This window comes from Poromitra crassiceps, assembly GCF_964638095.1.
Source record: "Poromitra crassiceps genome assembly, chromosome: 8".
NCBI lineage: Eukaryota > Metazoa > Chordata > Actinopteri > Beryciformes > Melamphaidae > Poromitra > Poromitra crassiceps.
In genome coordinates, this window is record NC_139629.1 from 42,085,945 (window position 1) to 42,112,913 (window position 26,969).

A 26,969-nucleotide genomic window follows, 5' to 3' on the forward strand; every position below is an offset into this window, starting at 1 on the left:
GTTTCAGGTCGGCCCGTGTTGATAACACACTTCGGACGCATTTCATGTGGAGAGATGGGAATTGAGAAGAAATGTCTCTAAAACGAATGACCTTAACGTTGCTGGCCCTGTGTGGGTTAGTAGCTGTCGGTAATGGTAAGTGCGGTCTGTGTTACCTCTCCCGGCTGTTGTCTCGGTGTGTTTGACTGGGCATCGCCTGTTGTCGCTCATCATCATGGCGCTGTGTGTATCTGGGATTTAGCTAGTCCTTATCTAAGCTAGCGTTCATCTTAAACTGCTTGAATGGATCTGAACCTCCGCGTTTGTTTGGTTGTGATTTGTATGGACTTGCTTGCAATCGTGTTAGACGACGCGCTAATTAATACAACGTTAATTGAACCTGGATCAACGTGAAGCAGCTAAAACCACAACAACAACATGGTGGTGTTGTTTGTTTCGAGGCGGCTGCTAACGTTAGCTCGCTAGCGAACTAACCAAAGTTGAATAATTGTCAATATACTCAATTGTGCTAGACTGGAGCGAGTCATTGCATGTGGCCTCTATGGGAAATCCAACTGGGGAATATAATCTAGCCCTAGCGTTACAAGGCTCTGTTGATGTTGAAGTTATCTCTCGGCGGCTGCTATGCCAGATATTTACAAAACAATCAGATGTCGGCTCGTGTAGTTGGGTGTAGTTTGGGTAACGTTACAGCCGTGTTTGATGATAGTGAATAATATAATAGTCAGTGTTATCATCAGTCACAGGTTGTCAGCTTTGATTTCCACGTTGCAAACAAGATAAACAACCAGTCATTCAGTGAATGCCTAAACGTGCATGAAATAATGTGTGTTGTGAAAATAAATCGTGCTAGTTTTTTCCTTCAATTCGTTTCCATTTGTAAGGGGAAAGCTGAAAAGGTTGTTTAGTGGCCTCTTGCAGAGAGTGGCCGTGCATTCAGACATCCCAGACACAAGTCCGAGGTGAAGTCTGGGTTCATTGTGATGGAAATGTGGCAAGTGGGCTCTTTTCAGGCGCCAGTTGTGGGTCTGCCACTGGCTGAATCGCCCCTGTCTGCTTCTGGAGCAGCTGATACCCCCACTCTACACATACACGAGTAGCTATTAGCTACAGCTAATAGGCAGGCAGTGTGCTCAACTTGTGATTTGTTTGTCTCTGCCTACCGATCTCCGACTTTTCTCCAAAGAGTTTTGTCCCAGTTTGACATGTATTTTTCTGGGTATTTTCATTTGAGGCACCAGGGACATGTTTTTGGGTTGGGCAGGACCCTCAGTTCTTTAGCTCTTCCTGTGATCTCTCCACATTTGAAGCCGCCTTACCTTGTTGCAACTTGCCACTCACTCAACAACAGAAAACTGAAACAGTGAAAAGAGACAAATCAGCCCTCTCTCTCTCTGCCAAAGTAAATTCTATGATTGCGCACGCCATCCATTGGCATGGATGTATGTGGTGTTGTTAATGGGTGAGTCATCCATCCTTCCAAGAAGCAGAGCGAGAGAGATATTCCTCCCCCGCTGAGTTGAGATAAGGACGCACACACAGTCACACAGGGTACACCGAGGTTGGTCAGTTCATGTACGAACTGGTGGGAAAATGATTAGTTGCATTTATCGCACCAGAGTGGCCCGTTTTGTTTGACTGCTTACTCCGACGTAACAGTGAAGTGTGAGTGGGGGGGGGGGGGGTCTGTGTGGCTTTGCCTGAGCAGACAGGGGGGTGATGATGGGCTTGTCCAGCTGGCAGGGGCTGTCGTGCGAGAGGGGGCCCCTGAGCCTGTCTGGAGCCACACAGTTTCACACACCACACATAATGGATTATTATGCCATGACAAGGCTGAAAGCAGACAAACCCGTCAGTAGCTGGGTGCTAGAAGAACAGATTCCAGGGTGTTGGTGAGTTACGGCCCTATGGGAACCCTCTTTCACCCACAGGTTTGATGGGTTTGCGTCACGTGTTGTTGACTTCGTAAAGGCGTACAGTCACACTGGGTGTTATGGGGCTGACATGCCTGTGTGACGCAGTCAGGTGCTGCTGGCTGCACAGAACAGAGGAGAGCAATGTGATACCAGACCACTGTGAGCTACATTGACTGCCGTGAGGCAGGGCGCGTCCCTCTCTCTCTCTCCTGACTGCTCCTTTCTCTCCTCTCTCTCTCTCCCTCCCTCTCTCTCTCTCTCTCTCTCTCACACACACTCTCTCTCTCATACAATGGACCTGGATGCATTATCACAATTTAATCTGTACTTTGTGTTATCTGTGGTGCCACACTTCTGCTTCCGCTTGCCCTCTGCCACCTCAGGGGTAAAGCGAGGAGGAGAACTTTAGCACCATGTGTTTTTGCTGGTGGAAAAGGCTCTGCTGCGCTCTCCTTCTGCAGCTGTTCAACACACTATATCTCACCACACACACTCCCTGCCTGCCAGTCTGTCTGTCATCCTCTGACGTGCCTCTCTTCAAAGCAAAGAGAAAAGTCCCAACTTGTAAACTGAACTGTGTGTGTGTCGGAGACGGGAGTGCAGAGCCGGGCTACAGGTGTGCTTTCATGTCAGATTTGATGCGAAGGGGTTGAGGTGGAGGAAGCACAGCCTAGTTAGATTAGAACATGTGTACACCTGCCTATCAGATCACAGCCAAGGGAATGTACGGAGAAAGCTTCGAACTTATTGGGTTCAAATGTGTGTGTGTGTGTGTGTGTGTGTGTGGGGGGGGGGGGGCAGTGGAGGGGGAGAGATTTTGTATTTGCAGCTGTTGTAATCTTCAGAAAGGAAAAGTTGTTTTCAGCCATGCAGCAGCTGTTGTGGGGTGCTCTGGATGGAATAGAGCCGCAACAATTATGGGGGCGTCCCGGGTGGTTCACCTGGTAGAACGCAAAAGTACCACAAAAGCTTAATCCTTCGCGCCACCGACTGGGTTCGCTTCCGACCCGCGGTCCTTTGCCGCATGTCACCCCCTATCTCTCCCCACCTTTCCTGTCTGCCTAACTGTCCTGTCCAATAAAGGCAAAAAATGCCCCAGAAATAATCTGAAAAAGAAAAGAGCTGCAATGATTAATCGCCAACAATTTTTTTAATAATCGATTAGCCTGATCATTTAGACACATTTTTACAAAAAGATACTACAATTCTCTGGATCCAGCTTCTTAAATGTGAATATTTTCTGGTTTCTTTAGTCTTCTTCTGACAGTAAACTGAACTGTTGGTCAGGACAAAAGAAGACATTTGAAGATGTCATCTTGGGGATTGGGGGAAAAGTGATCGACATTTTTCACCATTTATAGACAAAATGACAAATAGATTGGTCGAGAAATTAATTGATAGATTCATCGATAATGAAAAATAATCGTTAGCAGCAGTCCTACTCTGGAAAGATGGAAAGAGTGTTGTGGCTGCTCTTTATAGCTCGGGGGGGGGGGGGGGGGGGGGGCATAGGATTTCCGCAAAACCGACCAGGATCATGGAATTTGGTAATAAAAATGGCATCAACTGTAAAACATGGAATATTGCAGAATTGTCCATAATTTGGCTGAAATTGATAAAAGTAGGCCTAATTATCCAAATCAAAAGTAGACCTAATTATTGTAGTAACCTAAATTATTTAGTTCATTGTAAAATAGGCCTAGAGAAATGATTCAGTTTTCGATTGGGGTGTTTTGAGAGAGAGAAGTCATAAAAAAAAACAATGATCCTAACCCCTACATTTAGATTAAAAAAAAGTGAATGGGGGGGGGGGGTGAATTTGGGGGGGAAATTAAATGGAGTTCATATGGCCCTACAAATTCTGATCAAGTGAAGTAGCACGTCCACATTCTAGACGTCTAGATTTAGCGTCCAACCTTCAGGTTATTGTCTGGACCAGCTACCTACCTACTTCTTCATGATGTCTTTGTGTCTGCTGTGTGGCACTGAGCCTGCCTGGGGCAGGTCAGGTCTGGAGTGGTCTGAATCGAGTTGTGCCCCCCCCTCCCTCCATGTCCCCCCATAATGACCAGTGTGCTTAATGACCTCCGTTGGCCCGGAGGCATGATGGGGGCTTAATTTGTGCAGCAGACAGAGTAGCCTCAGACTGACCCGCTCCACCATACTGATATTGGACCACAAGGGAGTACTGCTCCCACCGCAGAACCAGCAATTTCACCTTTCTCCAGTCCACTATTTACTTTTCCATGCCCTTTTATTGACGCAGGCCACTTAAGTCTTTGTGAATTGACTGTGTTCTGTTCTTCTTGTGTGACGGTGGTAAAATGGCGTCTTGACTTTTCTGCCATCATTTAAATGTAATTAGCGGTTGGGGAAGGGGGGGGGGGGGGGGCGCATTGTTATGGTACACCTAGACAGATCAGGTAGCTATGCGAGTTCACGTCAGGGTGCACCCGATACCTGTCCTCCATGACGAGGCTCTTTGTAGAGGTGTTTGATTTGTTTTGCTGGCTGCTGTTGGAATGTAGATTAGCCCTGCGCTGCCTCCTAAAGTCTCTGCTGGACGGTGCTCCGTCTTATCTAGTCCGCTCCGCTGCTTCCCAACAATCACGTGCATTGATTGAACGCTGTGATCCACACGTTGGCAGTTGGCAAACAGGATATTGCTTGGGGAATACAGTATTGCAGTATATGACCTACCCCGGCCTATACTGAGCTGCTGCTGCTGCTCAGTGCTCAGTGCCATTCAGAGCTTCTCATGTATTTATCAGGGCTCTCTGTCTGGAAAGTGTTTGAAACGGAAAACACACCTGCCAAGCTGGGAAAATGTAAGACTGAGCACTGGAAAGAAAAAGTGTGTGAGTGTGGAGAACAATTAAAAATACTCGGCCCTGTGGTAAACATCGATAATGCAAAGGTGCTGCTATTTGGGGTAGCAAATATATAAAAATATAATATTTTATGAGCATGTATTTAATTTAAATGGTACTAGAGCTATAAAACACTCTATCTCGGTGAGTATTGTATTTTTTGTTTGTTCATGTTGGGGCAGAAGGATGATGTGGACAAACTTATCATGATAATATACATAAGAAATTATTTGTATATAAATATATATAACAATATGCCAACATATGCAAAATCATGTAAAATAATTCAATTGAATTTCATCGCATTGAATATAAGTACGATAAAAGTCTAACTCTGAATCAATATTACCTGATTTGTTTCAGGTGTCATTTTGTGGAAGATTTTAATCGACATTTTTATTTTATTTTAGGCCTAGAATTATGTGTCATAATTGTCATTATTTCAAAACGATATGATTCTATTGAAAGATGACAAACAATGTCAAATGCGTCTACTCTATGCCATGGTCATAAAAAGGCCATAACTGGAGGGGGTTGTAATTCTTATTTCTGGCAAATATGTGCAAGTGTCGGTTTGCGTTTAATTTCATGTTGCGTGGAAGACGCATAATTTGGCATAAGGCAGAGATTTCCAAAGTGGGAGGCGGGCCTCCCCATGGGGGGCTCCAAACAGTTTCAGGGGAGGGGGAGGCTCAGTGAGTGGAAGTGAAAAAATATTACATTGGTTACAGTGTAGGAATTTAACCAGGGGCAAGGGCAAAAATGCCCCCAACAAATCTCAGAATGCCCCTAAAAACCATGATCCAGGGGCAGAAATTGCCACATGATTTCTATCATTTTATTTTCATTGAATTCATTGAATTTCATTGATCTCTATAACACACACTCAACACCTGCCAGCTGGTTGCCAGATGAAGGAGAAGAAAACACACTCACACAAACACACACTCACACAAACAATGCGCTGTTGTCCACACTACGCTTTAGCAACTTTATACAGTAATTAATTTTCTTAAGTGCCCCCACAATTTTGTAGATGCCCCCATTTTTTTTTTACCGTAGGGGCAAAATTTGCCCCCCAAGTACTTTTTAAATTTTACAATTTAGTGCAATGAGATCTCATAAACCTCTGTAATATCTCACGACTAGAACAAGGCGAGGGGTTCCGCTCGCGCGGCGGCTCACAATTGCTCAACTGCGGCATGGTTGAAAACACAAACGGTGTACACTGCACATGCCACGCACATTCTCCAGCCTTTGCCACCTTTGTCTCAGAAAAATCCTGGGAAAACCCTGATTATCGTATCGTATCGTATCGTATCGTATCGGGACCTTGTGTCTCGGAATCGTACCGAATGGGGAAATCAGTGGCCAATCTGGCGATACCTTCCCCGCCCGAGCAGCAGAGCAGAGCGGATGGCATGTAGCCTAGCCGCGGTAGCGGGCTAGCGGTTTGGTAGAGATAGTAGAAACGGAGACGCTTCACTTTAGAATCACATCACAGTAATCTGACCCTGAGACAGACAAAGGTAATGACTTTCCTCCTCCTTCCCCGGCATTGATCAGGGGGGCACAGTCGTGCTGTGTGTGTGTGTGCGTGTGCATCTGTGTGTCTGTGTGTGTTGCACTCGCGCTGTGCGGTGGCGTCTGCTTGTCTTGATCGGCTCTCAGTCTGGTATCTGTATGGATCTAATTTCAGCCAGTGCATTTTGGTAATGGTGCTCTGCTGCCGGTTACACACACACACACACACACACACACACACCCACTCATGCACCCACTGTCTCTGTCTGCCCCCGCTGGCAGCCCCCGGAAACGCTCTGTTTGCGTACCCCCCTCCCGCCTAGCGCCTTTTAAAAATATTTTCCACTGACTTCATCATCTTATCATACTGGCGGGTTCACCTCTGTTGTGACAGGGTTGCTCCGTGTGAGTAGGCCTGAACACACACACGCGCGCGTGAGTAGGTCTGAACAGACACACACACACACACACACACACACACACGCTCGCACACACACACGTTCGCACGCATAAACAACACGGTCATCAAGGTTGTCTGTTAATGCCGTTTGGAGGGTGAGAGACTATTTTTGTGGTTTTAGAATCTCCCGTTAATGTTCTCTTCTTCTTCTGTGGTTTTAGGATCTCCCACAATGCTCTCTTCTTCTTCTTTAGTCGGCTCCCAAATGATGGCAACAATGTTTTATTAATCCCTTCCTCCCCCTATGTCTGCCATTTCCTGTCTCGACACGAACGGAATGATAGGAACTTCACACTTAGAAGCTCAAACGAATCGTCTTTGGGCTGTTCTCCCATTTTCCCCTGTTTTCGCCGTTCCCCTGTCCTGTCCTGTCCTGCCCTGCCCCCACCCCCACACAACCCCTTCCCGAGTCAGAGTCTAGACTGGATTTTAATGATTGTCACAGCTGGTCACTTGGGCCGCAAGACCTCCGTCGCAGCTGGGGGGCTCTGTAAGTCCCCCTTGTTACCCTCTATGCTGCCCCACCCCCATTATTGTCCCGCCCAATTTGAGACCGCCTCCCCTTACTCTGTCTGGCCCAGAGCAGCCCCCCGAAACAGTGGGGTTGTTACTGCTCCCCCCCGTCCCCTGAGCGGAGCGCCACCCATCCCCCCTCTCTCTCTCTGTGCTATGCTGCTGAAGCTCGCTCCCCCACTCCACCTCCTGCTCTTTGTTCACACCCTCCTCATGTCGTCTTAATCGCCACACAAAGGCCCAGTGTACGGCCACCAATTATGGGCCTCAGAAAGCTGCTCAGATCCAGTCAGCGTGTGGATTTTAGGCTGGCTATGACTCCTGCAAGTGTTGTGTTGTTGTACAGCTTTCATTTAGGAGCAATATTGAATCCACCGGTGCGTGCGTCGTGTGTGGAGATCTGTGTGTGTAAATAACATGGTGTTTGACTGTGATTTCTTACTTGCACATTATTTGATTGTAGAGCTGCAACGATTAATCGATTAGTCGATCGACAGGAAATTAATCGACAACTATTTTGAGAATCGTTTTGAGTACAATTTGAAGAGAAAAGGTCAAAATTCTCTGATTCCAGCGTCTTAAATGTGAATATTTTCTGGTTTCTTTACTCCTGTATGACAGTAAACTGATCCTATCTTTGAGTTGTGGACAAAACAAGACATTTGAGTGTCATCTTGAGCTTTGGGAAACACTGATTGATTGTCATTTGCTACCATTTTCTGACATTTTATAGACCAAACAACTACCGTAATCGATTAATCGAGAAAATAATCGACAGATGAATCGATTATGAAAAGAATCGTTAGTTTGCAGCCCTATTGGCCAGTGCGCTGTCTCCCATGAGCTCAGTTTGGGTTTGACCTTGAGGTGAATTTCTTGTTTCTTAGTTTCAGATCATGACATGTTTTTCTTCATGGTGAAGCTGCTGCTGTTGCTGGTCTGTGTGGAAGCAGCTGAAGCTACAGATTGAATAGTTGAGTGAAGGCCATAAGGAAAGAGAAGACTTGCCGCAAACCAAACTCTTGGTTGACCACAAACCATCCGCTGCAGACTTGAGGAGGGAACGTCTATGTTTTCAGCCATGTTGGGTTTCCTTCCTGAGCTTCTGTCTGTCTGCCTGTGTGCCATCTGTCTTACCACACACACACACACACACACACACACACACACACACACACACACACACACACACACACACACACACACACACACACACACACACACACTTTGCAGAGTGGGGTGGAATTCCGCCCTTATGTTCTTCAGAATGATAGGGGAGATTTATAGACTTTGGTGGGGATTTATAGATTGGGGGGGGGGGGTTCAGCCAATCAATAACTGATAAGTAGGGCTGGGCGATAAATCAATAGCAAAGAGAATGGGGTTAATTTCCCTCGTTTGAAGGTTTTTACTGGCTGGCGATGTTTTAATCATGTCAATTAATTGCCCCTCCTCTTCAGCATTCCTGATATTACACATAACGGTAGTCGGTAGTGGGTGGAAATATCGCATTTTCTTTTGCTGACTTTCTGAAAATTCGATTAAAAGTTGCGATAGCTTTGGATGGAAACCCAGCTAGTGCCTCTGACCAAGACACTGGCAAAAGAAGTGGAGTTGGTCAGTGCTGAGAGGAGTTGGTCAGCGCCGAGAGGAGTTGGTCAGTGTTGAGAGGAGTTGGTCAGGGCTGAGAGGAGTTGGTCAGTGCTGAGAGGAGTTGGTCAGCACTGAGAGGAGTTGGTCAGCGCCGAGAGGAGTTGGTCAGCGCTGAGAGGAGTTGGTCAGCGCTGAGAGGAGTTGGTCAGCGCCGAGAGGAGTTGGTCAGGGCTGAGAGGAGTTGGTCAGCGCTGAGAGGAGTTGGTCAGCGCTGAGAGGAGTTGGTCAGGGCTGAGAGGAGTTGGTCAGCGCTGAGAGGAGTTGGTCAGCGCCGAGAGGAGTTGGTCAGCGCCGAGAGGAGTTGGTCAGCACCGAGAGAGGAGTTGGTCAGCGCCGAGAGGAGTTGGTCAGCGCTGAGAGGAGTTGGTCAGCGTTGAGAGGAGTTGGTCAGCGCTGAGAGGAGTTGGTCAGCGCTGAGAGGAGTTGGTCAGCACTGAGAGGAGTTGGTCAGGGCTGAGAGCCCCTCAGTCCTCACTAGGGATGCACGATATATCGGCAATCATATCGGTATCGGCCGATGTTAGTCATTTTTTAACATATCGGTCATATCGGTATTGGTCAGATGTTGCAATGTTAATATCGGTTATCATTATCAGCCAAATTCTTCACATTGATATGAAATGATGCAGTAAATCTATGATTTATGGGCTTTTCCAAAGGCTTTGCAAATAAAGAAATGCATAACTTTTTCAAATTCAGTGTTAACATGTGTTTTTCAGTATGTACAAAATGTGATGATCATAAAAATGTGGTTTTATACAGATCATATCGACATCGGTAAATATCGGTTATCGGCCATAACAGCAATGTTAATATCGGTTATCGGCATCGGCCAAAATTTTCATATCGGTGCATTCCTAGTCCTCACATAGCATTGTAAAGCCTCAATGGAGAATAATGCAGTCGGGCTTGTCTGAGGATGACCTAATCTGAAAACAAACAAATAACACGTCTATGACATCATCTTGAACGTCTATGACATCATCTTGAGAAGGCTCAGGAAGGAGGGATTTGAGCCGACTGAATTGAGTTAGCTCGTATCCTGACTCTGTGAAACTGTTGTTTGCTCCATTAGCTCGTCGATTAGCGTGATGTTTTCCTCTCTTTATCAGGTCCTGCTGGCTGCTTCACCTCTGTTGTAATCTGCAGGAAATTCCATCTGCATGGCGAAGCCAACGCGTCAATCTGGACACGCTCCACCAACACTTCCTGTCGCTTTCCCGCTCGCCTCCAGGAGAGCGAGACACACACGCACACACACACACACACACACACACACAAACACACGCGTGCACACACACATACACACACGCACATACACACACGCACACACACACACACACACACACACACACACACACACACGCGCGTGCACACACACGCGCGCGTGCGCACACACAAACACACGCACACACACACACGCAAGCACACGCAAACACACGCACATACACACACACACACACACACGCGCGTGCACACACACAAACACACACGCGCCTGCACACACACACACACACACACACACACATCAAACGGATGAGAAGAACTATCACTGAAATCACTTATTCCACTTACATTTCCAGTGAGCACTCAGTGGACCAGCATAGACACATCATCAGCAACGTGCTACAGAAAGCAGACTCCCACAGAACCAGAACCACTCCTCTGACCCTGTACTGGGCTTTGCGGTTTTGGACACGACTTGGATGTTTGTTACATGCAGGTGACGCAATCGCTGTGTCTGTCGTTGTGTTTGAAAACGGCAGTGAGAAAAGGCTCACACTGTGGCTGCGTTCCCATCAGCTAGCAGGTCCCTCCCACCGAAGTGGACTGCTCATAACACGGCTGAAGACACTGTGCAGTCCACTTCGCTGGGGACTACCAGCTGATTGGAACGCAGCCTGTGTGACGGCTCTAGAGCTGCAACCATTCATCAATTAGTCGATCGGCAGAAAATGAATCGCCTAAACTATTTTTCTAATTGATTAATCGTTTATTGATTAATGTGAATATTGTCTGGTTTCTTTAGTCTTCTGAACTGATTCTCTTTGGGTTGTGGAGTGTTGGTCAGGACAAAGGAAGACATTTGGGCTTGGGCTTGGTTAGTTGCAGCCCTAGATGGCTCACTGGGCCCCAAGGAGTGAATGGTAGAGTCCACTGGGCCCCAAGGAGTGAATGGTAGAGTCCACTGGGCCCCAAGGAGTGAATGGTAGAGTCCACTGGGCCCCAAGGAGTGAATGGTAGAGTCCACTGGCAGTGGCACCTTTTGAGAGCCAGCCCATTCGGATAAACAGGGCAGTGGAGTGAGCTGCAGATGATCAGTGGTCACAGACAGCTACAGATAGTCAGTACAGATAGTCAGTGGTTACAGACAGCTACAGATAGTCAGTGGTCACAGACAGCTACAGACAGATAGTCAGTGGTCACAGACAGCTACAGACAGATAGTCAGTGGTCACAGACAGCTACAGACAGATAGTCAGTGGTCACAGACAGCTACAGATAGTCAGTGGTCACAGAGAGCTGCAGATAGTCAGTACAGATAGTCAGTGGTCACAGACAGCTACAGATAGTCAGTACAGATAGTCAGTGGTTACAGACAGCTACAGATAGTCAGTGGTCACAGACAGCTACAGACAGATAGTCAGTGGTCACAGACAGCTACAGACAGATGATCAGTGGTCACAGACAGCTACAGATAGTCAGTACAGATAGTCAGTGGTCACAGACAGCTACAGACAGATAGTCAGTGGTCACAGACAGCTACAGACAGATAGTCAGTGGTCACAGACAGCTACAGACAGATAGTCAGTGGTCACAGACAGCTACAGATAGTCAGTGGTCACAGACAGCTACAGATAGTCAGTGGTCACAGACAGCTACAGATAGTCAGTGGTCACAGACAGCTACAGATGGTCAGTGGTCACAGACGGCTACAGGGAAACACAGAGGACCAGTGGAGGAATCAACCCCACTCTGAAGCCATTTCTCAACATGCGGTGAACTCCTGATCATAACCAGACTAGTGTGGATCATTACCACCCGAGCCCCTAGTGGCCTAGTACAAGGTCCGCATCGCATTATATATTCGAGACATACCTATAGCCAGAGCCATGTATATAGAAGAGTCACGACATCTCCATTCACTCCAAGGGACCAGTTTTTTACTCTCAAGAGTTTCAGGAAGTAAGGTCCTGGATTAAGCAGCACTGTCGAGTTGTTTGTGTTGTTTGTGTTTTTTTTTTTAGAATCAAATTGTACATTATCAGCTTTATTTTAGCATTCAAAAGAGCCCCATTCCTGGCTGTTCATTGGCTAATGAGTCACACATTTTGGTCCTCCGCTGACGCCACTCTCTCTCTAGAGGACACTAATATACTATAGCCTAACTTTTGTGGGGGGAGAAATACATTGAAAACTAGTCAGATATGACTTGAATGCCACTTGTAAAATCATCCACCGTTTAACGTTAGTCACTATATTGACTGGCGGCTTTTGGGCGATGTAACAAGGCGAAGGCAAGCGCTCACTATTTGGCACATTGCCACCCCACGTTATCGCCTGAATGCGTCGGCAACTTCGCAGTGAGACATGTGCGTTATGGAGTAGTGGAGATAAGTGTTTGGATGCAGTGTATGGAGACCTGTGTGTGCATTATGGAGTAGTGGAGATAAGTGTTTGTCTCCTCCTGTGTTTGAATGAGGAGCCATTTGTTCCCTGGCAGGGGCCAAACCATTACTGCTTTAATGAACAACCTGGTTCTCAACCTGTGGTGCGTGGACCACTGGTGGTACACAGGGCTCCCCCTCATACTTTTCATATGGTGGTCATTTCTGTCATTTAACTCTGACTTGGGATCAGCTGAGCTCAGATGTTTTTGTTGATGTGAAAGCTAGTCCCCTAGTCCCACAGCACAACCAACCAGCCAGCCATGCCGTTCGGTCCTCCTCTGCGCTCTATTTGTGAATGGAGAACCCATGGAAGTCGTCTTTTGTGTTTTGTCCTGACCTTACTCTAAATGAGAAGCATATGTGGTGCTATGACTCAAAATCACATTTCAGTCCAAATCTAATCAGTGTTGCAGTTCCGTGCCCTCCTGAGCCGCTCGACCTACTCTGGTTCTGATTTAGATGAAGCAGATTTGTGCGCGTTGGGTTCTGGCTCTAACCTCATTTGGACCATTGTAGTTTATTACGGGGACAACGGGAGTGCCATTGTGCCAGCTCTAAGTCCCTGCACAGGAGTGTGGCATGTTGAATAAAGCTCCTGTCTCATTAGCCTAACCAGTGGCAGCTCTCTGTCTGTCCATATGAGAGAGACCTAACCAGTTACCAGTGGCAGCTCTCTGTCTGTCCATATGAGAGAGACCTAACCAGTTACCAGTGGCAGCTCTCTGTCTGTCCATATGAGAGAGACCTAACCAGTTACCAGTGGCAGCTCTCCGTCTGTCCATATGAGAGAGACCTAACCAGTGACCAGTGGCAGCTCTCTGTCCATATGAGAGAGACCTAACCAGTTACCAGTGGCAGCTCTATGTCCATATGAGAGAGACCTAACCAGTTACCAGTGGCAGCTCTCTGTCTCTCCATATGAGAGACACCTAACCAGTTACCAGTGGCAGCTCTGTCTGTCCATATGAGAGAGACCTAACCAGTTACCAGTGGCAGCTCTCTGTCTGTCCATATGAGAGAGACCTAACCAGTTACCAGTGGCAGCTCTCTGTCTCTCCATATGAGAGACACCTAACCAGTTACCAGTGGCAGCTCTCTGTCTGTCCATATGAGAGACACCTAACCAGTTACCAGTGGCAGCTCTCTGTCTCTCCATATGAGAGACACCTAACCAGTTACCAGTGGCAGCTCTCTGTCTCTCCATATGAGAGACACCTAACCAGTTACCAGTGGAAGCTCTCTGTCTCTCCATATGAGAGACACCTAACCAGTGGCAGCTCTCTGTCTGTCCATATGAGAGACACCTAACCAGTTACCAGTGGCAGCTCTCTGTCTGTCCATATGAGAGAGACCTAACCAGTTACCAGTGGCAGCTCTCTGTCTCTCCATATGAGAGAGACCTAACCAGTTACCAGTGGCAGCTCTCTGTCCATATGAGAGAGACCTAACCAGTTACCAGTGGCAGCTCTCTGTCCATATGAGAGAGACCTAACCAGTTACCAGTGGCAGCTCTCTGTCCATATGAGAGACACCTAACCAGTTACCAGTGGCAGCTCTCTGTCTGTCCATATGAGAGACACCTAACCAGTTACCAGTGGCAGCTCTCTGTCTGTCCATATGAGAGAGACCTAACCAGTTACCAGTGGCAGCTCTCTGTCTGTCCATATGAGAGAGACCTAACCAGTTACCAGTGGCAGCTCTCTGTCCGCGTGAGAGAGACAGAGGAGAGGACCGCAGCAGAATGCTGCATAGGGGATTTGGCTGAGCTCTTTCCCTTGTTGGGTTTCACTGTGTGTGTCCCACTGGGCCGGGCCATCTCCACACAGTGTGTTTGGGTTCATCTGCAGTGGAGGATCTGATTTCAGTCCGTCTGGCTGTGCTGCTAAACCCCAGGCCCTGTGTCTACTCTGCACAGTGCACACCATACCTACCACTGAACCAATGGGACACTCCACTGTTTGCATCCTGCGTTGGAACTGTGGGATTAGGTTGCCCCCTAATGGACAAATTTGAGAAGCCCTTCTTAAGGGTGAAATGATGATATATTAATTTATGAAAAGGAATATAATGGGTATTCTAAATTAGGGATGCGCCATATTGGATTTTTGCCGATATGCCGATATTTTCTAACTCTTTTGGACGATTGTCAATGCCAGTATATGCTCACATTTTCTCCACTTAATTTCAGAGAACGTCAAGTCACATTATTATGCCTGCCTACGCTTAGGGTGATGATGACCCACTGGCAGATGCTTTTCAAAATGTACCCATTCACTGGGTAAAATAAGAAAACGACTTCAACTTAGGTTATGTAAAAGTAAAAGATACCACATTGTTGATTTAAGCGTTGTGATTTAATGTGACTGTTGTTTGCTCCATTAGCTTGTCGATTAGCGTGATGTGGAACACAGTTTGTTTTTCTCTTTATCAGGCCCAGGCCCAGTCACATAACGGTCACATTTTATTATATAAAAAAATGGGCATAATTAAAGCGTCACTCTATCGGCCTGTCCTATCGGCAGAAATGTTTGTTTCGGGCTGATGCCGATTTTTCATTTTAAAGCCTTACGATTATATGCCGATATCATCGTGCATCATTATCTAATAGCACCAACCTTGTGTAGGTTATAATTTCATTTGATATCTAAGCTACATAGCAGTGTTTACAAGCAAATTCAACTCTCTCTCTCTCTCTCCCCCACAGCTCTGCGGTGTAACTGTACAAACTGTGAGAAGACGAGCTTTGAGTGCGAGACAGATGGCGCCTGCATGGCCTCCACGTACTACATCGAGGGGAAGGAGCAGCACGTACGCATCTGCATCAACCGGGACAACCTGGTCCCGCCCGGGCAGCCCTTCTACTGCCTGAGCGCCGAGGGCCTGCTCAACACCCACTGCTGCTACAAAGACTTCTGCAACAGTGTTGACCTGAAAGTCCCCGGTGAGTCACTGCTGCTAACACGGATTACTGCAACAGTGTTGTTGTTGACCTCAAAGTCCCTGCTGAAACATCGGAGCCCTTGCGTTTCATAGGGCCATATGATTTCCGCAATGCAGGAAAAAAACTGAATTGTGGAATTTGGCAATAACAATGGAATCAACTGTAGAACATGGAATATGACAGAATTTTCCATAATTTGTCTGAAATTGATAAAAAAAAAGGGGGGGGGGGCCTAATTATCAAAATCAAAAGTAGACCTAATTATTGTAGTAACCTAAATTATTACATAATTTTAAAATAGGCGAGTTCAAAATAGAGTTAGAATTTAAATGGAAGAAACTGAATTTGGACAAAATACAACTGATTTCATATTGCCCTACATTTGAATGGGGGTGCTACAGGTTTCCTGTTTGAATCTGTTGGAAGGAAAGTCACCTCTGTTTGTTTCTCCACCCCCTTCCTTCCCCTCCTCTCTCTGTTCTCCTAGTGCCAACAAAAGAGGGCTGGTTAGCTTCAGGAGGGCCGTGGGGGCCGGTGGAGCTGGTGGCTGTGATCGCAGGGCCGGTGTTTCTGCTCTGCGTGCTGCTGATGATCGGCGTCTTCCTGTTCCAGTACCACCAGAGGGCGTATAGTCACAGGCACAGGCTGGAGGTGGAGGACCCCTCCTGTGACCATCTCTACCTGGCCAAGGACAAGACCCTGCAGGACCTCATCTACGACATGTCCACCTCCGGGTCCGGCTCCGGTCAGTACGCAATGCCTACCTCGTGTAGACATAAACCCATAAAAAAGTTTGGATTTGGCTTTCTTTTTTTCTTTCTTTTCCCCCATCTTTCTGGTGTAAATCAAATGATGATAATAATAATAATAAATACTCTGAATATTCAATACTAGTATGAGCATACTTGATAAGCATATAAGACATATCGGTTGCCAGGAGATGTCACACAGAACACATTGACAACTCAGAACATGGAAAGAAAATGGCCCAGTGTTTTCAGGAAATTCACATCAGTGTTGACCAATTGTGCAAATGTCATCCTATAAATATTCTTAAACTGCAAGAAAACACAAGAAAGACTGGTTATCTAACAACAATGTAATGTAAGAAATGCAAGAAAACCCAAGAAACACTGGTTAACATTTGTGTGTGTCTGCTGCCCCCTGCAGGCTTGCCCCTGTTTGTGCAGCGGACGGTGGCCAGGACCATCGTGCTACAGGAGATCATAGGGAAGGGTCGTTTCGGCGAGGTGTGGCGGGGGAAGTGGAGGGGAGGAGATGTGGCCGTGAAGATCTTCTCATCCCGAGAGGAGCGCTCCTGGTTCAGAGAGGCTGAGATCTACCAGACCATCATGCTGCGCCACGAGAACATCCTGGGCTTCATTGCAGCAGACAATAAAGGTGAGGACTTGGACCATCAATATTTACATTTAAGGCATTTATCCAGATTGATGACATTATGAGCAAGCAAGAGTAGAATAATCACATATGAGGGAAGTGCTAAGACCAAGGAGATGGAGAGGTAGAGTGGATATTTGTTAAAATTTAATTTAATATTTTGAAATTCAATTTAACAGAGCTCAGCCTTTGTTTGAACCTTTATTCCATGACTCCAATTTAACGACAATATCTTTAATCGCATGTTCCCTGACTCTCTCATTGTCTTTGGCTCTGTCAGACAACGGCACATGGACTCAGCTGTGGCTGGTGTCGGACTACCATGAGCACGGCTCTCTGTTTGACTACCTGAACCACTACTCCGTCACCATCGAGGGCATGATCAAGCTGGCACTGTCAGCGGCCAGCGGCCTGGCACATCTTCACATGGAGATCCTCGGCACTCAGGGTGAGATTCACAGGCTTGTTAAAGGGACAGCTCACCCTAAAATCCAAAATGACATGTTTTTCCTCTGACATTTAGTGCTATTTATCCATCTACATCGTTTTGGTGTGAGTTGCTGAGTTTTGGAGATATCAGGCGTAGAGATTTCTGCCTTTTCTCAATACAATGGAACTGGATGGCACTCGGCTTGTGCTGCCCAATACAGGAAAAGAGAAAGAAAGAGACAACAATGTCTCTTTCCAGAAATAATGACCTGGTTACCCAAGATAACACAGACCTAGTTGTGAGCAGTTTCATGTCTAAGAACTAAGTAGTAGCTAGTGGGTGTAGTTCAGTCTAAAGAAAATAGTTCCTACACACAACAAGGTTTGTGGATTATCTTGAATAACCGGGTCATGATTTCTGGAAAGAGACATTGCTGTTGAGTTTTTCAAATGTATGTTTTTGTCACTTCGACCACCACAAGCCGAGTGCCATCCAGTTCCGTTGTATTTGAGAGAAGGCAGAAATCTCTAGTGCTGATATCTCCAAAACTCAGGCAACTAACACAAAACGATCTAGGTGGATAAATAGCACTACAGGTGAGAGGGATAATATGTATTTTGGATTTTAGGGTGAGCTGTCCCTTTTAATTAATACATACACTAAGTAATAAAAACAAACGAATGAATGAATGAAATAAGCAAATGAACGCAACAGGACAACACTACGTGTGGGTTTAAAATCGTTTAATGCACACATAGTCAAGTTTAATGTTCTAAATTAATCCGCTACCCAACCTGCACAGCTGTTTAATTAAACAGCACAGCTAACGTTATTCAACTCGTTACATCAGGCGGACAGAGATCCCAGATCTCGTCATTCATGAAAATCTTTATATTGATTTGGGGAGAATAACAGGGCTGGATTGCTAGCTTGTCTTGTTGCAAAACATACTGTAAATTATACTGTTTGTCAACCGTATGCAATGTTATTGACTTTAAATATTGCTAGCATAACGTTAGCTAATGTAAATTATACTGTTTGTCAACCGTATGCAGTGTTATTGACTTTAAATATTGCTAGCATAACGTTAGCTTTCTGGCTCAGCCAATTAAATGGTTCTTCTATGAGCTGAGCAGACTAGATTTGCAAATCGGCTCATCCCTAGTTGGCAAATGACCGTGCTATAAGTGGTATACTCAACTCCTCGGTGTGCGTTAAACATTTTCAATGCGAATCGTTGCGCGTCGGGTGGTTCTTCGCCTCCACGTTGTGCACACCTAGGAGTTGATTATCCCTTACATGTTCAACATATTCAGCAGGCGTGCCCTCCCCACTCTTGAGCTCTTGAGGCCGATCTAATGATGTCACCTCCTCATGTTATCCTACAGGTAAGCCTGGCATCGCTCACCGGGACCTCAAGTCTAAAAATATCCTGGTGAAGAAGAATGGCATGTGTGCCATCGCTGACCTGGGCCTGGCCGTGCGGCACGAATCCATCACAGACACCATCGACATAGCACCTAACCAGCGTGTGGGCACTAAGAGGTACGCCTTTCCCCCATGTCTCTCTATCTCACACACACTCTTACACACATACACCATCATATTATCATCATACAGAGTTTGTGGATTTAAGGAAAATAAAATAAGGCCATGATTTGATATTTGTGTTGATATGACAGCAGTTTTCAAATGATTTCACCTTGAATTCTTGACATGACAAGATCACGAGTAATAAATGAGGCCTCCGCGATGTCTAAAATTGTCGTGTTACCCCCACACAACAATTTTGACTCCTCCAAACAACACCTTGAAAATCGTTGAAGTCTTAAGCCTGATTGCTACCCAATAGTTGACAGTGTCTCTCTTGATGCTATTACCCATGAGTATGCTTTTCTCCATGCCCACTCCAGGTATATGGCTCCAGAAGTCCTGGATGAAACCATCAACATGAAACACTTTGACTCCTTCAAGTGTGCCGACATCTACGCCCTGGGCCTGGTGTACTGGGAGATTGCACGCCGCTGCAACGCTGGCGGTAAGAGGCGTTTCAGACACAGTAGCTTTAGTTTAGTTTCTCTCTTGTGTTTCTCTTTGTACTTGAGAGATCTGCTATTTTACCGTTTCCCCCTGATCGCTTTGAGTCGTATATCGGGGCCGCGATGTTGAAACATTTGCTGCTGCCGATTCATATCAAAAGGCGAGCTTTTCTTCCGGAGTGCTGTGGTCCGTAGCCTAAAGGCTGAATTATGCTCACCCTGCCGTGAAGGGCGGAGCGAGGGGCGCGCGCGTCAAATGACGTAAATTTGTTGGGCGTGGTTATTCGCTAGCTCCGTCGGGCACTCGCGCGGTGCGACATTTTTTTCCTCACAGCGCGAGCAGCGCACGGCTTCTCTCCAAACATGTCCGCTTTCGAGCCACTGAACCCTGAACACTGAGCTGTGTTTTCGCCACATTTCTTGACCCATGTGGTAGGCTATAAACTTAGATTTGCAACTGTTCGTTTTTAGTCATTTCACCAAGTAAATGTGTTGTGTTGAGAGCATTATTGAGAGAGATTAAAAGCAGCACAGAGTAGTAGGCTATCAGGGCTGAGAAGTAAAAACGGCTTTCAGTAAAAACAAGTTTGGTGAGTCCTTCATGTGCTGATGTGCGGTCGTTTGAGAGTGAAAGCGCACTCAGTACTGCACAGAGTTTCATTGCGAATTTTCACGGGCTGTTCTCACCATTGTACAATACATGCTGATCACTTTCTGAGTATAATGGCATCACCCCCAGCGCGAGGTCTACACGGTGACTCATGGAGACTCGCGGGGCCCCACCCCCACGGAGCTTTGCTCGAGTATAAGAGCACCTTTAAGCCCACAAACGCATGCTGCTGAAACAGGAATACTGTTGATGTGGTCGTCACGTAGCGCTGGACAAAAGCGTGAAAGCAGTGACTGAGCAGGCTTTTCTCCCGCTGTGCGCCGCAGGTATCCACGAGGAATACCAGCTGCCCTACTTCGACCTGGTGCCCTCTGACCCCTCCATTGAAGAGATGAGGAAGGTGGTGTGTGACCAGAGGCTGAGGCCCAACGTGCCCAACTGGTGGCAGAGCTACGAGGTATTCATACTGGTTGACTGGTTTTCCTGAAAATACAGATTCAGATTGATTGAATGGGTTACAAAACTAACGTACTTTTCATCAAATCCTCCATCACAATTTCACGTTGTTTCTTTTGTATTAACTGTGATGACCCCACCCACTCTGATAAACACTGCTGTTAATGGGAAGAATATGGGAATATAAGAAAAAAAAAATCTGATGCTATGAAATAGGCCGTTAAAATGTAGCAGTAGACGTCCTCACTATAGAGTACCACAGGAATGAGTCCGGAAGACGTGGATATTAGTCGCACTTCCGGTTCCTATGTGTAAAAGTCAATGGGATTTTGTTAAATGCTTGAAATAATGTCTGTGATGAACATTTTTATGAAACGGCGAACTTTGTGTTCAACAAAATAATCTTCACAAATGAGGACCGCTTTTATTTTTCCACGTTTGTTTTTTCAGAAAACGCTTCAAAAGTCATAAAAGTGTTCCTCGTTTGTGAAGATGATCTTGCTGCGGTGAACACAAGCTTATCTGTTTCACAAACTTTTGTTAACCACAGACCTTATTTCATGCATTTAACTGAACTTCCCATCCAAAAATCCCATTTACTTTTACACGTAGGAACCAAGAAGTGCAAGGACTTCTGGGTAAGCCTACAATGCGTAATCCCTGTGGTATTCTATTTTGAGGTGAAGGGGAAATGAGGTTCATTATTCAGTATTTCTAATATACTGTATATCCATCTAGAATTATTGTTTCATAATATCTATAGAGTATTGTAGGTAATGTATTACTTTTTTTCCAAATGGTAGATTTTAATTTTTGATTTAAAACACTTCGATTTTTGTTGTTGTAAATATAACCCATTTTCTGAGATGGCAGAGAACGCCTTTACCAACGTTTCGACATCCTCCGTGTGTCGTTGTCTAAGCCCTAACCCCGTCCTCTCTCTCTCCTCTGCCCAGTCGCTGCGTGTGATGGGGAAGATTATGAGGGAGTGCTGGTACGCCAACGGAGCGGCCAGGCTGACGGCCCTGCGCATCAAGAAGACTCTGTCCCAGCTCAGCGTGGAGGAGGACGTCAAGATGTGAGCGAGCGCGCGGAGAGGGCGCCAGGCGGCAGCAAGGGGGCGCGCACTGGAGACGCACAGCCAGACCACACTCCCCATAGGAAACAAAAACACTAAAGACAAGACTGCAAAACGAAAACCCTGCCAGTTTTAAAGCCACACTCAAGTTGTGACAAGGCCTACCTCACCTTTTTAGCCAAAACTACTGAGAATCACCCTCCCTCTCCCTTCCTGCCCTCCCCCCATTCCACCTCCCTCGTGCCCCCCCCCTCCACACCTCCTCAGCACCTTCAACCACCTTCTCCATGGGCCACAACACTACCACTGTTAATATCATCACTCCCCCCCCCCCCCCCTCCTCATTTCCCATGGCAGGATTTATTACTATTGTACAGTGACAGGATTTTTTTGTTTGATACTTTGTTTTTACCTCTCTGAAATAGTCCCGTGATGGACTAACCTTGTCCAGAAGAGTCAAGCATGTTGTGGGTTTTGTAAAGTTAGAAGAATAATCCAGATGACGTCATGTCCTGTTGTCCAAGCAACGTCGCGTTCTGTTCCGTTCTGTTGCTGCGAGTGTGTGTGTGTGTGTGTGTGTGTGTGAGGGAAGAGAGAGGCTGAAGCACTGTTTCTGTTGTGTGTGACAAGGCGTCCGACACGTTGCCTGGACTACTAGCATGTTTCAAAGAGACCACAGGCACACTGATAGTTCCATTTGACATCCTCTGTTATGGGACATTTTGGTAAGCGAGTTAAAGCATGTCCTCCACTTGAATAGCCCACAAAACAGAAATGAGTTGTACTCAATTGTAGCCACCTCGTCCTGTGTGAAGCCTGCAGGTATCGCATACCGGATGGGGTCCAGTTCTGGTGTTAGTTTGCAACGTGGCAGGGATCATGTTTGGGATGATTTGTTTTTATTTATTTGTTGATAGTTTTATTTCATAATGATGAACGGATGCAACGCCTTCTCATTCCCAGGGCTTCAGTCAAATTACACCCATTTGTCGCACCCATTCAGCGGCATATTCCGACGCCCTTCCGCGTCATATTTGGATGCGCGTGGTCCTCCAGCAACGAGGAGGCGCTCCGCCATGCTTGGGATTGCCCCAGGCAGGGAGAGAGCTGCCTCGCTTGCCCCCGCCTCGGGAGAAGCCACCGCTGCTGCCACAAGGGGAGCTCTCCTGCCACTCGTTCGGTCCCGGTAATGTTTGATGGGAGCCGCGGCTCGAACCGCCGGTTAACTTTAGGCAAGCAAAACAATGCTTTGGTTTACTAGGCAACAAAAGTAACTTTTATTTTGTGGTTCAGGCAAGTAAAACAACGGTTATTTTTAGGCGACAAAATCAATTTGGTTGGGTCTTGGGTTATGGTTTGGGTTGGAATTTAAACCAGGTCACTTGTGACGAGAGAGAACGTTACAAGTCCAGAACACTACAGGTGGTCCGCCACTCCACTCCCACCCCTTCTCCCTAGTGCGCCGTTGACCTACTGAAACCTCAGACTGTCATCAGACGATGCCGTGGTCCTTCTTCGCCATATTCTCACCCTTTGCGTCGGGAGATGCCACCGAGGGGGGCGTGACAAACGGGCGTATTGACGCCCTGCGAGCGAGAAGGGGGTTGCATCGATGAACACACTGTGACATGAGATGTGACAAGCCAGTGTCTGATCTGAAACTCCATGTTCTACTTCAGTCCCAGTCTTCACCGTATTATAGACCATAGATTAGGGATTATTACATTTCATTTAATAAGATACTCCGTTCAAATATGGATGTTACCGTAACCTCATTGTTGATAGGCAACGACATCATGCACACTGAGCAAATACGTATGAAATGGCAATGAAAAATACTGTTTTTTCTTTTATATATATATTTTTGTGTTTTGTGTAAAGACAACATGATGGTGTTTTATTTTGACTTTTCCATTAGACACTACTGATGATGGGTACATTATGATTTGTATATAAAAACATGCATTTTTCCTTTGTTATGCCACAAGCACCAGTTTGATATTTGAACAGTGACTTTGCTTGAATGGTACTTTCAGAAGTCTGTCATTATGATCTGTCGGCATGGTTCCTAACTGTGCCAGGAAATGACTGTCATCTGCTGGATTTTAATTTCTCACTTGCTACTCTTCTAGCAGTTTGGTGGTACTGTACTACTGATCCAAGTTACTTTTGCTGCAAGTACTTTTTTTTTTTAAATCATTGTTGGAATTGCTTTGTTGAGTATGGGGTGCCGATTGAAGCGGCACACACTGAAATTAACAGCAACAGTTTGCCACTTTTAAAAGTCGCTTTTTACCAGATTTACAGCAATTAACTTTGTCATATTTACTTTTCTTGTAAAAAAATATATATATATATTAAATATAAATATTAAATGTTAAGGTTAAGTGTTAAATCTTAATTGTAAATGTTAAATCTAAAATGTTGAATGTGAAATCTAAGTGCTAAATGTGTGCTTGGTGAAACTAAATATTTAGCTAACAGCTCAAGTCTGCCTGTCGTTTCACCAAACACATGTTTAGCATTTAGATTTAACATTTAGATTTCGCATTTACAGTTTTTATATAATTTTACAAGACAAGTAAATATGACAACGTTCACAAATATTGCTGTAAATCTGGTGTACCTTTAAAAAAGATTCACAACACTAAATGTGGCGAAATGTAGCTGTTTTTTAGTGTGTACCACTTTACAATGGGCGCTCCATAGTTGAGTTCTTATCAGAGCTCAGTAAACCACGTGTAATGTTCTCTGGGGTGGCATCTCCTTTGGTTGACACTGGAATATTTAGGAGCATCATGTAACTTTGAACTCTAATCTTGCCAACGGCTATTTATTCAGAAATAAAGATACAGATTCTGACAATTCTTACAGTTGGTTGGATCAGATCAACATATTGTTGGATGTGAAATGTGATTGAGAGGTGGACATGCTGTAAGGTGAAAGTGCATGTTGTGATGCTCCTCTGTGATCTGCAGCTACGTGATGCACCAGTCTGTCTGCAGACAAGATGATCAAAGTATTACATCGGCAGTCTGTCAGACTTGGGCTCTGCACTGTTATGGGTTCATGTTGTTAGCATTATGTCATGGTTATTAACACTTGAATCAGGAACTGTACAACCAGAATCAATGGGCCATATCTTATGCCCAGTGCAAGGGCAAGCATTATCTTTGCTAGTTTCTAGCACTTCAAATCTCAATCCCCCATCCCTTCTAATTACCACTGGGTCGCTGAAACACGTCCTTTTTATGCACTGACCCAGTGGTAAAAGAAAAAAAAGGGAGATTTTGAGTGCTAGAAAAGCAAAGATAACACTTGCCCTTGCTCTTGCCCTTGCACTTGGCCTAAGATATCGCCCATGTGTCATGGTAGTACCTTCTTATGCATGCTGTCTCAAACACTGGGTCCTCCGCTGAGGTGGTGAACTACTGTAGATCCGAGGTTTTCAAAGTGGGAGGCGGGGGGCTCTAAACAGTTTCAGGGGAGGCTCAGTGAAAAAATACTCCATTACGGTAGTTATTACATTAGTGATCAAAAGGAGGTCACATAGAATAACCTAAATGTGTGTGACTCCCAGAGACAGAAACAAATAAATGCCTTCACACAGATCTTGACTAAATTATGGGATCAAACAACATAATCAGTCATGATCCCATAGGCATCTAGGAATTGAGTGAAGCTAAGCGAGTAAACGGGGGGCATCAAGGCTTTGTGTGAGGAGCGAGGGGAGGCCCACAGTGTCAAGACTTTGAAAACCCCTGGCTGCAGTAGATGAACTTTGACTTCCCTCTGCCTAGCTGTTTGTCTTTTTTCTTTTGTTTGATCGTTTCCTTTTTGTTGGGATTGTTGGGTGTGACATGTTGCTGCTGCTCCTCTTAACATGGGTAGAAGTTCAGCAGCCAGAGTGCAGTTAGTCAGGTGGCTTAGCACTTGATGTGAGATGGATGTGGACGTTCCTAGCACCAAATGTTCCCCAAATGCTGCCCAGAGCCATAGCTTTCCATTTTTGATAGGATCCACTTAAAAAATAAAAATATTTGAAGGCCATAACTTCCACGCCGTTTGTCCGATTTGCAAGCAACTTTTTCCCCTCGTGTTCAGCTGACCTTTCTCTGCAAATTTGCCTCAAGGAAAGGTTTGCCTGGAAAGTTTTTCAAATATTTTTTGAAAGTTTTGGAAAACACATTTTTGACATCTCTAGCCCGTTTGACCAATCTCCACCAACATCGCTATGTAGCATCTATGGACCAAGTTGTCTTTCAGGATTTTCCAATTCAATTTCAATTTTCAATCAAAATTGAACGCTAAGGGAATTGTCAGTAAGTGGGAAAATGTGCTTTTGTCAGGAACGTCCACATCCATTTGCTAGTGGAGAGGGAGCTGGGAGGGCAATGGGAGACCGTCGGGTGAACCGAAATGTCAAATACTCCTGTCCATGTTTGGTTTGTTGCCATGGGTATTTACCATCAGACGTCATGCAAATCTTTTCAGAATTAGTTCCAAGGTGTACATAGATGATATACAATAAATACCTTTTTTCTTATTGGTGCCTCTGTTGTTTAAATGTGCTGCTTTTATGAGGGCCGGGCCAAGCCTTTATGGAGCCAGAAGCAGAATTTGATTTGGGGGCCCCCGCACTGCCTCTAGTCTTCCCAGACTTTCCCCCACCGCCTCTAGTCTAAAGACAATCACAAGTTGCAAGTGCAATCAAATCGAGTAAATATATACAATATGTACATGAGTGGTGAAGTGTTCTGTGGATGATAAATATGAATTTACGTTGGATTTACATGAGATTTACAGACTGAGTTAAATAGACGTTAAATAGGCAGTGGATTTACATGAATTTACAGTCAGAGTTAAATAAGAGTTTACATTGAATGTACATGAAATGTACAGGCTAAGTTAAATAGGCATTAAATGTGCAGGGAATGTACATGAATTTACAGTCCCAGTTAGACAGGCATTAAATTAGATATGAGTTCCAGTTTTATGGGGGGGGGGGGGTTCAGTTGAGTTTAGGAGGAGGTAGTGCGTTTGTGTGTGTGTGTGTGTGTGTGTGTGGGGGGGGGGGGGGTGTTGGTGAGGTCCTTGGCAGAAGGGGTTTCCGGGCCTTGTTGGTGAGGCTGATGGCGGTTGGGAAGAAGCTGGTCTTGTGGCGGGTGGCTCTGGTCTTGGCAGACGTCAGTCTCTTGCCGTTGGGGAGTGTCTTAAAGAGTTTGTGGCCAGGGTGGGAGGGGTCAGCCATGATTTTGCGAGACCGCTTCAGTGTCCTGGCTGCATGCAGGTCCTGGAGGGATGGATAAATAGTCATAAATAGTAAATGTCCCAATCATTCATATTCACTCATTTTGCAAACCAATGACCTCTCTCTTATCAGTCCGTAGTATATTGCACACTAAAGAATT

General features: G+C 45.7%; 1 protein-coding gene across 2 annotated transcripts; it reads left to right on the top strand.

The window, feature by feature from the left end:
- acvr1ba (activin A receptor type 1Ba) lies at positions 1–26,059 on the top strand. Of its 2 annotated transcripts, none has more exons than XM_083641465.1 (9): positions 1–135; positions 15,311–15,547; positions 16,035–16,292; positions 16,718–16,948; positions 17,226–17,393; positions 18,764–18,920; positions 19,289–19,413; positions 20,351–20,481; positions 21,437–26,059. In XM_083641465.1, the coding sequence occupies exons 1-9, from the start codon at positions 72–74 to the stop codon at positions 21,560–21,562; spliced, it is 1,497 nt and encodes a 498-aa protein (XP_083497591.1). In that variant the 5' UTR covers positions 1–71; the 3' UTR covers positions 21,563–26,059. The 2 variants fall into 2 exon arrangements, with proteins under 2 accessions (XP_083497591.1, XP_083497592.1); XM_083641466.1 differs by lacking the exon at positions 1–135 and adding an exon at positions 6,183–6,315.
- Positions 26,060–26,969: the final 910 nt, after the last annotated feature.